The sequence below is a fragment of the Teleopsis dalmanni genome, chromosome X (assembly GCF_002237135.1).
Source record: "Teleopsis dalmanni isolate 2A chromosome X, ASM223713v2, whole genome shotgun sequence".
NCBI classification, from domain to species: Eukaryota; Metazoa; Arthropoda; class Insecta; order Diptera; family Diopsidae; genus Teleopsis; species Teleopsis dalmanni.
Window position 1 is genome coordinate 56868812 of NC_051848.1, and position 17607 is coordinate 56886418.

The window sequence follows — 17607 nt, forward strand, 5'->3', positions numbered from 1 at the left end:
TGCAATAATAAAATAAGTAATTTAAGTTTTTAATTTTGAATTATTTTTGCTCTTACAAACACAATCTAGTAAATATTTCTACATGTTTTGTTAGGTCTACTAATAGTTTATCATGCATTATCTAGTTTTTTCTCAATCGTCTAATTGCCCTTGTATGACCTTTCACTGAAGCTGAAATCGCTTTTAAAAATTTTAATTCATCTGAAATAAATGAAATAAAACCGTTTGACCCTGGCAACTTAAAAGAAGATTACTCCAATAATAATAAATATATAATTTATTGGTGTTTATTTGTATTTCAATATTAGATAATTCTATATTAATATAATATAAGCATTTAAATTCAAGTTCACAAAAATATTGACTACTTGTTTAATTCTTTCTATATGCAAAAAAAAAATAAATAAATTATTTAGATGTCTTTCAAAATTTAACTAAAGCTGAGTTATACCTATTGTAACAAACCAAAATCTTCTGCATATTAACCATCCACATATAGCATAATGAATTTTATTGGAAACTGAATTGTTTTTAATGCAAATCGGAATGTACTGCATTCAAATTTTTTATGTTTCTTTCAAGTGCACAGATAATTTAAAATGTGCTGTGACCGCGATAAAAGATGAATGGATTGGCATGTCTTCCGAATATTTCATTTTAACGGTTGCATTGCATCAAATTGTTAAAAAATGTATTGCGATATCAGAAATAGTAAAAATATTTAGTGAAAAAATTAACAACAATTACCTAAATATCATTTCGGACGACCCATACATTTTGTCGGATGTTATCATAGCACATTAAATATTTGAAAGTTTAGTATTCCACTATGAATATTATAAATGGAAGCCACTCAATTTAATATATTAAATCCATATTCAACTTTGCATTTAAAGTAAAAGAAGACTGACTACAGAAATGATCCTGTGATATATAGTCTTAGACAGACAACTTAATAGTTATTGTCTCAAATAATCTAATTAATCTATCTATCTATTTTATATACTCTTTGCTAGAATCGTTGTATTATAAAAGCATATCTGTATAATAAACTCTTACTCATACTCAATATTCAACCACTTATTATGAAATATTTTTTTTATACCATTAAAGATATTCTAGGCATTTGTGCTTTTCTACCTGTCTTTATTTACAATCTTTATATAATTGTCAATTTTTTTACTTTAATAAACAAAATGCATTGTTATTTATTAAAACCTCCCAAACATCTTTACAAATGTGAAGTATAAATAGTCCGACTTTAAAATCACAACTTAAGATCTTTAAATTGACTTATATTTTTTAATATAAAGTTGAAAACAAACCAACATTAATCATTCTGCGCATATGATCGGTTAATTTGTCATTTGACTTGATATAAGCTATAGAAGATAGGTACCTTGGTCTGCAATGACTTCCGACCAGATGTAAAGAAAACATTTTTTCGACCGCAAGTTCCAACATACCTGCACAAACTACAAGCACAAGCCTGACGGTAAACACATCCTCGTCACCGTTGTTTACGACTCAGCTAAAGTCACTTGAGTAACTTCTCACACTCGCCCGATGGCACCTCACCTAGCTGCACTTCCTACTCTCTCTACCCCACCCCCCACCTACATCACTACCCACAGCACCCTCTCTGCAGACCTCATCCAAGCCATGCGCTTCAAATTTGCCGAATATCTCATGCTTAACTTTGATGACCGCAATTCGGATACCCCATCATCCCACTTTAGAGTCGTGGGATGCCTAGTCTAACTAGTCTACCACTAGTTAATCCCCGCATTCGCGCAATAACCCTGCTCCTTCCACCAACTCTCAATCTTTCTACGCTACGCCCATGCTCTCGGCCTTAAATAAGCCTAGCCTACTAAGTATTAAGCTTCTTGATTGTAAGTCTCTCCGTGGTTGCTGAAATGAAGTTTCCACATTGCTGTGGAAATCTTCTTCATTTATTCTTAAGAGGTGGTTTTAGTTACGTCAAGTCTCACGTTGTAGCTTTTGATGGTTTCTACTTACTCTTTTGCTACTGCATAGAGGATACTTGAAGATAATGCAAATGCTACTTCACAATAAGAATTTTATTGATTTAATGAACAATGCTCTAGAATTACGGTGTGCATGTAATGTTATCAAAAAAAAAAACAAAAAAATAACTTCAACAGCAAATACAATATCAAATTTTTATATAACATACTATCAAAATAAAAAATTTTTGAAATTGTACACTGTTTGTGTCATTACTTAGCGCTTGTCGATGAACATTGATATTTACATTTTGTATATTATAGCTGTGTGTGTCAACCAATATGGATAACAATTGTTTAATGAACAGTCATAAGCGTTTTAGAACAGACTTTTACAAAAAGTCTACTAGTAGAAAAATTTTCTTCTATGACTTTTATGTTGTCTGCACTTTTCCATGTCAGTTATAGAATATGATAAAAACAATTAATAAAAACCTAGAATTTTTTCCCATAAATCAGTTTGACCGCATTATATATAGAAAAACCTATTTATGAGATATCAAAATAGAATCATCTGCTGCAGAAGTAAGAAATACGTAAAAGAATGATAGAATTCCTATGCCTCAAGGATATTATATTCAATCTCCAGTACTAAAATTTTGATAATCGGATACAGAAGGTATTATTTTAGGTGGTACCCGTTTTTTTTTGTATTGTATCGACTGATACAATAAAATCATACAATTATTCACCGATTTAATAAAACATTTCTTGCCAAAAACCCCCATAGATAAATTAGAACCATCGAGATGAGTATACGTAGTTTAACAGAATTTTTCATTATAAATAATTAGTTTAATAAATTATAAATTGTGATAATATTTTGATTTTATAAATCTATTAAGACATATATCATTTTGACGCATTTATCTAACGATTTCATTACCAAACAGTTACACTTTATGGATTAATTTATCTAAAAAAAATTTTAATTTCACCTTACATATTTTAGTTAACTTATTGGCTTATCTTAGTGTGCAGCAGAGTACTGTTTCTTAAACCATAACTCTTACTATGTTTTATAAGGACCGCTAAAATGTTTAGTGTGTTTTACAAGGTTCAGTACCCCAATGCCCTGCAGTACAATATTTTACAGACTGACTCTAACCGTACTATTGAGGTTTGCATTGTCATTCATTTTTTTCATTATTAATAAAGGCACATAATGGTCATCTAATGGAAATAATGGAACTTAAACTCTCTCTCGTTTATTATATTGAAATAAACTTATATTTTTAATTGTGATATATGTCCATTGTACACAAAAACTGAATGTCACTGAATACTAGAGCAATACTAGAATACTAGATATATGTCCATTGTACACAAAAACTGTAATGTCACTGAATACTAGAGCAAATGGTATTTATGTTAATTATTTTATTATTTTTATTATGACACTAAGTTTCAGTGACCCATTGCTTTCTTTACAAAGCGTTAGCTTATTTTCTTCCTGATATCTGGATATCATGTTCTGTATCCTATTTCCATGGTTTCCGCCTCCGTTCTCTTTTCCTTCGTTTTTGTGGTACGACTTCAATGTTTTCTTTGTTGTTTGTTCGTCAGTGGTGTTTTGTGCCACGTGTCGTATGACACTTTTTTGCAGTATATACCACTTTACAGACGTATTATTCACACTGTGGACTTTTAGTTTGAATTAAAACAATTGCATCGGTTTATTTGCTTTAAAGACCCATACTTCGCATCTATATGTTAATAACGACCTGATCATTGTTAATTTCATTCATACTCTTCGCATAGTAGTTTTATTAATGCAATATATTAAAAAAATTAATTTTGTTAAGTTTTGATTTAACATTTAACATTGTGGCATATGCTACAGTAGTTATTTTTCCAGCTAAGTGGATGGACAGACGGTTGAAGAAGCAGAAGCTGCGCTTACAACTCGTAGTTAAAAAAAAGAAAAATTAATAAAACGAGTATACAGCATATAAAAGTCATTATGCACAGCAAGTGATGCCTTCCGTTAAACATGATTTAAATTTGGAAATTAATTATAAACAAACAATTAATTATATGCTTTAAAATTATTTATATAACTAATTAATATCACAAATTAAAAATTAAAAGTTTTAAACAAAATTAATTAAATTAACAAAGTTGCGAAACATACGAGTATTTGGAAAACAAAAATTCTGTGCAAATTGGCATGGAGTTAAGCAATCGTTCATGAGTCTTGGATCACTCGGTTCTATTGCCAGATTGCAGACCACAATTGCTAAGTTTTGACCATCAAAATCATTATTAACACCAACCATGACCGCAGTTGCCAGTGCTATTACTAATGCTGCTGTTGTTGCCGTAACATGCTTCTTGCAGACTTTTCATGTTGCAGTCATTGAAGTTGTTGAAGTAATTTTAGTTAGTGTTTCTTTCGATTTCGGCATCTTAAATACGAACAGCGAATTACCTATAAAAGTGCGGGTATTCGCTTTAGTTTCTATCATTAAATCGCTCACTGTTCAGCCAAACACAACGAAGTTGAACTGAACTCAACTCAACTGAACTGAGATACGCGCTTCTAACCGCGTCTATATAAACAACTTGATTCTAAGTCGGCAGCCAACTAAAGTTAGTTGCTTCGATCGTTTTTTGTTCAGTGTTAACGACTCATTCACCGACAAGTGTTTGCAAAGGAACGTCTCCTTGTAGTGTAGTGAAAAAGGATAACCAGTGAAAATTATAGTCAGAATGAAGCTGCTGGTAGGTACAAAGCAGCCTGATTGCTTGAAAATTTTTTAAAATATACTTAAAGTTGATATAAATCAAATCATTAACTAAGTTCAAAATAATAAATAAAAAATCGTTTTAAAAGTGAAAATTCATATAACAAAATTTAAAATAAAAATAAAATTAATAATACAAGATGTTAAATAAACTCACATATTAAAAATAAAAATCTTATCGTTGTTTGTTATTATAAAAAAAAAAATATATAAATAAAAACATATATAAAATAAAATTAATATGTAAAAAAATAAAAAACATATACATAAATAATTTATATAAAATTTATATAAATATAATTTTTTTATATATAATCATTAAAAACATCAAATAAAAATATTATTAATAATATTTTATTATAATATATTAAAAAAAATATATTATAAAATATTATTAATAATATTATTATTATACTATTATTAAAAAAAATAAATAATAAAAATAAAATTAATACAAGATGTTAAGTAAACTTATATATTAAAAATAAAAAAAATTGTCATTGTTTGTTATTATAAAACAATGCATAAATAAAAACATATATAAAATAAAATTAATATGAAAGGAATATGTCAAAAAAATAAAAAATCTATTTTATATAATAATTTGTTTAAATCATATAAGAAAAATATATGTAAATAAATTATATGTAATTTATATAAATATAATTTATTTATATATGATAATTAAAAATATCAAATAAAAATATTATTAATAATATAATTATCATATTATTATTATATTCTTGTATTTGTGACCAAAAATAATATTATTACATAAATTATTAGCGAGCTAATTGTTCAATATAAATAGAAATAAAAAAACTGTAATCAATTATGTATATTTACAAACAATTTATATTTTATTAAAATATTTTTCCAATATTTTAATAAAATATGAACTGTTATAAAATATAAATAATAAATTATAGTTTTTTTAATATAAAAATATTAATATTATATCATAAATTATATTATATAATATTATATTATATTAAATAAGTGCAATAAATATATATTAAATAATATACATAAATCGGCAAAAAACAAAAATATTTCTAAGCAATTATTTAATATAAAACTCTTGCACATAAATATTACAATATATAAAAATAAAAAATATTTAAAGATAAAGAATTTTGAAAAAAAAGATTGGAATAACAGATATATAATATTTTTTATATAACTTTAAAAAAGATATAATTATGTTTAAAAAAATAAATATATAAAACCAATCCGAAAACAAAACAAAAATCAAAATAAATAGAAAACTTAAATCTTAAAATACCATTAAACATCCATTTTTTTTTATCGTATTAGCCTTAATATATATGGATGTTATTTTAGTCAAAACTAAATTTTCAAAACTATTTTGCTATATATTTAACAGCAAAATCTACTTATATCTACATTCAATAATTAAAAAAAAAAAAAATGCTGAACCTTTTTTTTATTAAATTTATATTAAAATGTAATTGATTAAGAAAATATTAAAATATAAATTAAATAAATTTCACAAAATAGAAATCAAAATGAAATATACAATTAACTTCACGATTAACATCAAAAAAGTGTAACTTTAAAAACAAATAATTTTAAAATAATATAAAAAAATATAATAGCAAAATAATAATAAAAATAATAATAAAATAAATTGATTTTATATTTAGTTTAGTTAGAAAAACAAAAAATGAATATAATTTTTCTTGAAATTGATTTAATCATTTTTTAATTCCATATATAGTTTATTAACAATATATTTGATTTGAAATAAGTTTTGTCAAAATATAACTAAAAAATAAAAATCTGCATAATATTTTAAAAATGATTCAAATTTCTATTAATATGTTTCCAAAATATATGATTAAAATAATAAAATTTATGATGTGTTATATATAACACTACATAATGTATTATATACAATAATAATTTAAAAACCTAAGGTAAAAAAAAATATATAAAAAATAAAAACTTGTAGATAAATACATACAAACAAAATTATGGAATAATTTTTCATAAAAAACATAACTAGTACGCAATTTTTAATAATAATAACTAAATTTAAAAATGTTCAATTCTAGTATTATATTTCATTTTAATAAATATCAATACAAATAAAAAATTTAATTATTTAATATTAATTTTTTGTTTTTTTATTCCTTTTTTTTTAATTAATCAAAAAAACTGTATGTATTTATATTATATTACACATAAAAATCATAAATTATAAAATAATATAATTAAAATAATAAGTTTAACAATTCCACCGTAAACCACTTTCTTAGTTTGTAAATAACCAATTGAAAACTTAATAAGTCTAAGGAATCTGAATTGTACGAACAATATATTGCTAATATAAAATAAAATAAAATAAAATTAAATTAAATTAAATAAGACACATATAAAATAACATAATATGAAATTATTTAAAAAAATAAATTGCAGTAACATTAAATTATTAAAAACTAATAAAATAATATGTATAAATTATGACAAAAAAATTTAAATGTGGTAAATTAAAATAAAATAAAGTAAAACAAGATAAAATGAAATATAAACAAAATTATATTAAATAAGACAAAAACAAAATAAAATAAGATGATATTATTTAAAAAAATAAATTACAACAACATTATATTATTAAAAACTAATAAAATAATATATATAAATTATTATAAAAAAAATTTAAATGTGGTAAATTGAAATGAAATAAAGTAAATCAAAATAAAATGAAATAAAAAAATCAAAATAAATATGATACAAAATAATATTTAATAACAAATTAGGTTTAAACTAATATAAAATAAATAAACTGACACACAAAAAAAGAAATATTTTGAAAATGTTGAAATCAAAACAATTCATATAAAACAAAATTAAGTGATTTTAAAAAAATTATAACAGATTAGGTATAATAAATTAAAATGGAGTTAAATAAAGTTATATGAAATAAATAAAATACGCTATAATAAAATAAAATAAGGATAGAAACAGTTATAAAAGTTATAAAAGTTAGAATGCACTCTTATAAAGCAAAATTCCTCCAACTATTCAGCTGGAGAGGACTTGTGTCTATTATTAAACAACTAAAATAATATAAACAATATAATACATAGTAAAATACAAAGTAAAATAAAATGTATTTACGCAAAAATAAAAAACATTAAATAAATATATATAAAATAAATAAAACAAAACAATATTCATTAATTTGAAAAAAAATTAGTAGTAAATATAAAACAATACAAATTAACTTACTTAAAATAATTTAGAAAATAACGCAAAATAAAAAGAAATATGATATAATTAAATCAAATAAGATACATTAATTGATGTAAATTTATTAAAATACTACATAAAAATAATTTTATAGAAGAAAATAAAAAAAATTTAAACAATCTCACTAAAAACTGTTCTTTGATTTTTTTATTCGCAGCGAAAAGCATTGCCTTTGGCGCTTGTTCTACTTTTAGCCATCAACTACACTCAAGCCGAAGCTGAAAAGGAATCTGCAGGTGCTGAGAAGAAATCAGCCGAACCAGCAGATAAAGCAGCTGAAGCGAAAGATACCAAAGCCGATGAAAACGATACTACTAAAACCAAACGTGGATTACACCACTACGAGGATTACCACCACTATCCATCACATGAAGAGAAAACCCTAACTATTATCAAGAAGGTACCGATACCAGTACCAATTGAAAAGCATGTTCATGTACCAGTTGAAAAACATGTTCATGTACCAATCAAAGTAAAGGTGCCAAAACCATATCCAGTTGTCAAAACTATACCATATGAGGTTAAGGAAATTGTGAAAGTACCACATGAAATTCCAGCACCATACCCAGTTGAAAAGAAAATACCCTATCCAGTACATGTACCTTATGATCGTCCAGTACCAGTAAAAGTTTATGTACCAGAACCTTATCCAGTTGAGAAGAAAGTACATGTTCCAGTCAAAGTACATGTTCCCGCACCATATCCAGTCGAAAAGAAAGTACATGTACCAGTGAAAGTGCATGTACCAGTAGAAAAACCATATCCAGTTGAAAAGATTGTACACTATCCAGTCAAAGTACCAGTTGAGAAACCAGTACCATATCATGTAGAGAAACCAGTACCTTATCATGTTGAAAAACCTGTACCAGTACATGTTATCAAGAAAGTACCTGTTGCCGTACATGTACCTTATGATCGTCCAGTACCAGTACATGTCGAGAAACCAGTACCTTATGAAGTTAAAGTACATGTACCTGCACCATATCCAGTTATCAAGGAAATACCAGTAAAAATTGAGAAACATGTACCATACCCAGTTAAAGTACCAGTTGAAAAACATGTACCCGTCCACATTGAAAAACATGTTCCTGAGTATCATGAAAAACACATCAGCTACAAAGAACCAGTCTTTGTACACAAACACATTGAGGAACATCATGAATCTCACGGTGACTTACACAGTTTCGATCATCACGAATACGATCATCATGATTTCGGGGTAAACTTCTAAATAGTTTTAAAAAGTAAGAATGCCTATTACCGAGTTTTTGTTTTTGTTCTCTTACAGCATTAAAGGTGGACTGAAATTGACTGGCGGAACAATGTGAACACATTTGAATGTATTGTTTAAAAAATTCCTGACAAATAACTGAATTACTAGGTCTCTTACTATGATAATTTTGATTTAAGTCGTTGAAATTTGTATGTTTTTTTTTATTAGCTTAAGCCATAATTTTTTACAGTGATTATATATGTTTTAGTTTTTATATTTAAGTGTACTTTTAGTAAAAATATAACACTAGCTTAAGTGAAAAGATGCAAAGGAGCTTCTCCTCCTCCTCGTCGTATGTCTCCTTGCAGCGTCCAAACATGTGATCAAATAATTTTTATATTTCTAATGTTAGTTCTTAAGTCGATTAATGCGTACAAGACTTCGAAATAATTATATATATATATATGTATAAACTATAAGTATGTAATTAATTTTAAAACGAATCTTATATTAAATTTAAAAATGTATTACTCCAATCCTTAGCATATGTAAAATGTATTGATTGCTTTTTATACGTCTAAGTTTTAATATTAATAATAGCTTTGCGCAATTTTGTTTAATTTTTTGTAATATTGCCAAATATACTTCAAAACGTGTACTGTAAATATTCAATACAAAAATTCGAAAAATAAAAACGAAAACATAATGCGAAACCTGAATTTAAATTTTAACTATTTCTGTTGCAATTTTCGAGTTCACAACATGCAATTTTAGCTATTAAAACTGTTGCAGTTTTTCTACGGTGCTTTTGAGATATTTTAACAGAAACATTTCACAATCTCGTTTTTTAAAAGGAACATACTAAACCTGAGCTATACGTAATTGGACCATATAAAAATTAGATACAAATTGTGTGCTAGAATAACTATCCGATTGGGGCTTTCTATAAACAAATTTTGGAAAAAAAAAATAACACTTACAATACATTTTAAAATTAATCAGTCATTAAAATTACGAGCAATACATACATACATACAATATAGTGCAGAAGACATTTCATACAGAAAGAGTAATAATATTTTAAATAATATCTATCTAATAATATCTATTTAACACTGAGAATTGCACTTTAAAAAGTAATGAAGTTACATTTGTAATGTATGTGATGAGTATAGTATGTATATGTCTCGATCACAATGCGATATAGGTTCCAAAGCAGTATAATGGTTCTAGATTAAAACGTAATAAGAGACCCTCCATCCTGCTTTCCTAAAGATCACCCTGATTAATTCAACTTATACACCGTGAAATCTGTAAAATAAGCCCTGGCTACTTATTCAGAGGTCCCTTAAAATAATTTACAAATCATTATATATTTTATTATAGTATGTTTATATAAAATAATTTTTAATGTAATGTAATTAGTCTTTAAGATTCTGAAACTTCTTGTTAGGCTTTAATTTAAAGCGATTAAATAAAGACATATTATTAAATGAAACAAAAAAAAAAATATAGTGGTCATTATTCTATCAACCCTAATTTTTTTATGTTCTTCTCTAATAAGAGAGATTTTAGGATAACTATATTTTTAAGAGAATTGGTTGAACATTTAAATTAAGTTGAAGCAATTAAAATTATTTTTATTTAAGTATTAATATTATTCATTAAATAGTTTGTCTTGATTTAATGTTAATAATCAGTATTTCAATTTCAATTTTTACTTTCAATATAATATATTAACAAAATTGTATATTATTGTTTTTTTCTTATATGTTAAATACAAGTATATGGTGATAATTTTAAATAATATATATATATATATTAAAAGTTTCATATATGTAACTGCACACTAATTGCTGTTATTTTTTATTGTTTGTTCATATTGATTTAAATATATATTTCAGTCTATTTGAAAATTATATTATATATACATATAACTATATATATATATATAACATATTATATCAAAACATGAGCCCGACCTTGATAATGTAAAGGCGCTACACCAAGAAAATAATCAACAAAAACGCTTTTTCTTGGAAATGCTATACATCCTCCAAACTCCTAGTGACACCACACTTAGCTATAAAACTGACATATAACTTTGTGCTCAGGTGTACAAAAACTGAAGATGTTTTCCGGAATATATCTTTCCTCTATATGCCATTTTTATATCTATTTTCATAATTTTGTATAATTCTTTTATATATATATATATATATTATAATTCATGTTTTAGTGTTAATGTATTTTATAATTTTTTCTTTCTGATATATAATAAAATATTGTTACATTATATTAAAATTTTATAGTATCCTGACGGTGACTATAGATTATAGTCGAAATATGGGTTAAAATAAAATGTGTTTAAAACAAATAAAAATTTTTTAAAAAGTTTATTATTCAACAATTGACCAATTAGCCCGTAAAAAAACAAAATTATATTTAAAAAAGTATATTTAAAAAAAACGAGGTGATTAAATTTTTGTTAAAATCTGTTCCATTTCTAAAACAATGACTCATATGTTGTATTTAACAATTAAATAACATATATACGAAATAATAAATACTTAAAAATTTATTTATAATGTTTTAATTGATATATTATATGATATATATTACTTATTGATATATATTGATATATTTATTGATATACAAGTAATAATAATTTTAAAAAACCTAAAAAAATTAATAGTAGAACAATGCGATCAATTCAAAAATAAATAAATTTAAAATTTACTTAAAACAAATTTAAATTTAAAAATATTTATATATTTTTTATAACTCGGAGAGCTTTTCAGTTACTCAAAAATTTTTATTTTTTATAGAAACTATTTAAAATACTAATTTTATCAATTTAAGCAAAACTCTTAAAAGCAGACATTGTGTCCTTCTTAAGTTTTTGTTTTTTAATTATTTTAAGCTTAATCTTAAGACTAAGTCTCACTAAAATATCTAAATAGTTATTTTGTATTTAGCTTGCTTTTTTTTTAGATGACCCGATTCCTACTTAAACGTAACAACTGTATAGAACTTCTAACGACATCCTTTGTTTGTTTTTGGTCCCGTATTCTTTTTGAAAACGTGACTTCGAGAAAGAGACCCGGGATTTTACACAACATATTGAAAATATTGAAGAGGTAGAATCACTCCCACTGACGTGACGTTATATATTATATATATTATATACATCAAAATTATACTAAGTTATATTGTACGTAATAAATATGTTAAATGTATTTTTAATATTTTCAAAGTGGTGTTTGCCATTCAAATAAAATTTAAAATAATAATTAAATGTAAACAAAAATATCAAGAAAATCATTGATCACCCGCCCAAATTTAAATTACAACATTATTAGGTTCAGTTTTATTAACAATTGGTTGCACTGAAATAACCATTTAGAGGCTATTAAATTTACTATTTCCGATTTAACAGATTCTTATCGTCAGTGTGGCTAGAGATCACAGATCTCATCACATATACCAGATCACATCTTCACTTAAAAACTCCTACCGCTCTATTGAGTTGCAGGTGTTCATGATAAAATCGAGTACATTATATATATATATTCTGTGTTCTGTCAATCAGTGTATATCAGTGTGCTATTTTGTAGAACACTCATTCACAAAATAGCACATCAGCAGACCACATCAAAACTTATTGTACAGTCCGTATTTAACCCACTATATATTCTAGAACTTAAAAATATATACGCAGCTACTACATTTGAATAAGAGCCGTAATTTTCTATATTATTCGGGATCTATAGAATATATTTTTTTGAAAATTGTTGCTGCTTATCACCTTATTTTAAAGAATCTCACATAGTAATAAAGTACCACAGGATCCCATCCCACATCATTTGACAAAATCTCAAAAAGAAGCGCGTTAGCACACAAATGCCTAAGAACTACAATAGCTGTGCTCCAAAATACTTATACGAGTATAAGATTGTAACAGGTGAGAGATGAAGAATCATAGATATGTATATGCGTATGAGCCGGAACATAAACAGCAGTCGGCTATAACATGTGAGTCTGTTTATTTTCAAGATAAACTAAATCCAAAAAAAATTTTTCAGGCTAGAAGCACTTTGAAACAAATGGTTGCTTGTTTTTTCAGGAAAACTGATCGTATGGCAACTACGAGTGTACCATTATAGCAACGTAAAATGGTCAAGTCCGAATGGTACGATTACACAATCATTTGTTTATCGAAAGTGGAAGTCTTTAGTGCAATACGGTAAACAAACAAGCGCCGTCGGATCATTCTTCCCTCTCCATCAAGACAATGCGATTGGTCAACCATCTCGTCTAACAATAATTATTATTTGCGAACAATAATTATTGATTATTGTTCCCAAACGTCAAGAACAATAATTGCGTGGACAATGATTTTTATCGGTGGAAGAAACAACGAACCCACAAAGCCGTTCTTGCATTTAAAACCCATGTTTTGGAGGTGTCTGAAGAAGATTGTTAAAAATGCTGTGACAAATGGTTCGAACGCATTCAAAAGCGTATTAATCATAAAGGAGAATACTTTGAGAAACAATAAAGCAATTTTCAACGACAACCCATTTTTTCATTAGTAGGCTCAAAATACAAATAGTGGCCCTGGTAATATTTCAATGAGATATTTCTAATATGAATTTAGTGGTACCTTAGAAAAAAAACTAGAACTTCAAGTTACTTTTTTAAAATTTATGAAAAATTTTCCAATCGTTAATTACTGAGAATTCAGGATTCCCAAATCAGGATTCGTAAATAATAAAAAAGAGATCATATACTTAGGACTATATGAAGAGGCTTATTTAAGGGGTTTTTGGAAAGCTCATATAATTTTCAAATAAAAAAATAAAATTGAAACAAATTAATATTATCTAGTATCAATTAGTACGCAGTATTTTATGCATATGTTTGTGTTCCTGAAAGGGATGGGTTAAACAATTATTTATAAATATTATACTAGAGCGTTGTAGAGAAATGTACTTTGCTCTCAATATCTTATAGCATTACTAAACGTCTTTCCCCCACAGGTCTATTTCTCAAATTGAGTTCGTTTTCAGATTTCTTCTCTGTAACACAGTCATCATGTATTGATAATATGTATGCACGTGTATATATAGTATAAAGTCAGTAAAATAACTTCTGGGGGCTTGAGGAGTTAAATTAGCTTTCGTGCGAGGCTGCAGAATTTCGAGCTCACAAAAATATAAACAAAATGGAATTTTGATTACAAATTTTATGATATATATAATTGGATATGCTAATTATTTATATGTAAAACAATGGTACTGGAACTTTTCTATTTATTTATTAAATATATTCTTTTCTTCGCCCATCAGAATGGTACTACTCTTATTAAAATATTTAAATCTATAAGATTCTTATTTTCATTATATAAACTTTTACATATTATTAACTAAATTAGAATTACAACTTATTATGGCTTTAAACCACTACCATCAGTCATGGGATTTTCCATCTGACTTCATATAGTTGTTATTATGATTATATTAAAATTTTTTAAAACACTACATTAAATAGAATATAGACTTTTATAGATGTAAACATTTAAGGGTTTTAAGAATTATAAAATTAATAAAAAATTATCATATTTTGCATATGTGCACAATAAAAGCATTTTTATTTTTATTTTAATATTTCTAGACATTTTCAAACTTTTCTTTATTTTGTTTTATGGAGTTTACTTATGGAGTACCATAATTACCCTGGATACATTCTTTTTTAATATATAATAATTTATCGAAAAAAAGAAATTGTCTTTTTTTTATTGATTGTTTTCAATGAGTATGGATTAAGATGGATGTATTACGAAAAACTAATGGTCGATGATTGACACATTTTATTATAGCTTAAACACTACTCATATTTATTGCATATTTATGATAATTTGATCGAGCTCTCCAAGTTCCAGAGTATTTTTTAAATTTGATTTTTTTAGATTTTACCTAATGTATTTTAAACATATATCAAACATTTTTCTGATATTTATAAATGAATTTATTTATTATTACTTAAAAGTAATAATAAAATTAGTACAAAAGATCTTTTATAAAGCTCTGACCCACTGGAACTTTAAATTACTATCATATTGTAATTGAGAAGTAGCTCCTATCCACTACAAAGGATATTATCAGTAATAATACTTTTGTACTGATATTATCAATTTATCAATTTCAGGCAGTTCAGGTGTGACTCATATAGCAAACGGTATTTCAGAGATTTAAACGGCTTTGATGGAATGAAATATCTGTAAAGTATTCATAAAAAGACAATGACCGTTTCTTGATTGTTCTATAACTTTTAATAAAAGAGCGAAACATTCATTAATTATTGTTATGGTTTATCAAGTTAAGTTATAGTTTATATACCCTATTTAGTACGAAGATATATAAAAATATATATATTTCATTGATATATTAGTATCTTAAATATGGTGAAATTTATTGGTTTGTTGTGTATGATATTGTATATTTTATATGAATCAAATCGGAGATTTCAATTGTTTTATTTTCAGGAAATTGTTGATGTTTTAAATTCTTTATTTATTTAAATAAATTAATGAAGAAAGAAATATTTTTTTATTTTTTATTTAAATTATTCATGGTGAAATATATTTTGCGCTTTTCATGAAAACAGATGTTAAAAGAAATATATCTCATGCTTTTCGTTAAAGAAAATAACCGTTATCTTAAATATTGTCATTATAATAAAGACTTGTTTCTCTACTGATATTTTTTTATTATTCAATGGTTCCTTAAATTCAGAAGGTTTAAACAGCTGACTGTTTAAAGTTTATACTTTGTATGAAAAATAATAATTGCGAACCAACAGCAGACGATTAAAAAATGTTTGTTGATAACAACGTCCATAAAACAGAGCTTTCACTGTACTTTTAAAGAAAATGTAAGAAGTACTACAGTTTATAGTATTATTTTTTATTCATTAGTTGCTAAAATAAAATTAAATAGTTTAAAATTTAATACTTCACAAACTTTAGTGTGAACTTAGGATATGCCTAACATCACAGCAACAAAACCAACTGACATATTCATCATGACACTGATCCTTTAATCTACTTAATGAGAACACCTACCACAGCAACGCATTTTAAACAGTAAGAATAGCACAGAGTATGGCATAATCTCTTCGAAACACCTTTAATGGCGTTTTACAATCGGTAAATCTAGATCCCATCTAAAATTACTCTTGATCCGTCAAATTTTGCGGTCTAATAAATATTTGTAGAGTAATCTAACATTTTTTTTTGAAGTGTTTTAGGAGTAGACATTTAAATTTCTTATAAATATATATAACGAATCAAATTACATTTTCTCTGTCAAGTCATATAAAACAGCTATTGATTTCAGGGTAATATTGCTGTTCTGCAATAAAATCCATGCATTACCGAAGCAATTGGTGATTGGTGTAGAAAAGTGGATCAGGAACACTTACGACAATGTTAAGCAAAAACGGTCGTGATCGAATCGTGATGAGCCTGCTTAAATGGTGGCCAATCCGGGATTGACGGCCAGGAAGGTTTTGCTTTGTGTATGGTGAGATTGGCGGGGTATCAGGGTATATTTTCAGAGATTTTTTATACACAAATCACACACTAAATATATTTTTTTTGTTTTCAATTCAAATATTATAATATTATAAGCTTTCATAAAGCTTATAAAGTCTGATACAATTACAAATATCTACTTACTTAACTTACGATTTATTTTACTTTAATCACTAAGATATTACAAATAAGAACGAAATAAGTAGCTTTTTTATTTTATCCCTAAGAACATCGAAGGGTTTCTTTCATCACAATCGACTATTAGGTTTTGAACATTGAATTATATTTAGGTTATATTTTTTTGATGGAACTGATTCTCCATGCTCTAGACAAAATTCTATAATGGAAGAAACATATAAAAAAGAAACACACAAAATCCTAATCAAGTCTTTAAACTATTCTATTATATTCTGGTGTTACGGAATGCAGACAAGCCGATGTACTAATAAACTGAACTTGAATATAAATTATACCTCCAGCTCAAAAAGTATCCTCATTTTGTAAATAAAACTCACAAATTTAAATTTTATTCCAAATTTATTTTATCTCCTTCAAAATATGCTCCTTCTGAAGCGATACACATATGCCAACGCTTAACCCAATCTTTCATACACTTTTCGTAGGTCCGTGCAGGTATGGCTTCTAGTTCCTTCGGCGAATTCTTTTTTACCGATTCAATCGACTCAAAACGCTTACCACGAAGAGGCAATTTGAGTTTCGGGAACAGGAAAAAGTCGCATGGCG

The 17607-nt window shown here is 25.9% G+C and overlaps 1 protein-coding gene across 1 annotated transcript; it reads left to right on the forward strand.

Moving 5' to 3' along the window:
* Positions 1-4742: 4742 nt before the first annotated feature.
* Positions 4743-9284, forward strand: LOC119688455 (proline-rich protein 4). Its single transcript, XM_038103133.1, has 2 exons — positions 4743-4754; positions 8211-9284. Exons 1-2 carry the CDS (start codon positions 4743-4745, stop codon positions 9282-9284), a joined length of 1086 nt encoding a protein of 361 aa, XP_037959061.1.
* The last annotated feature ends 8323 nt before the right edge of the window (positions 9285-17607 follow it).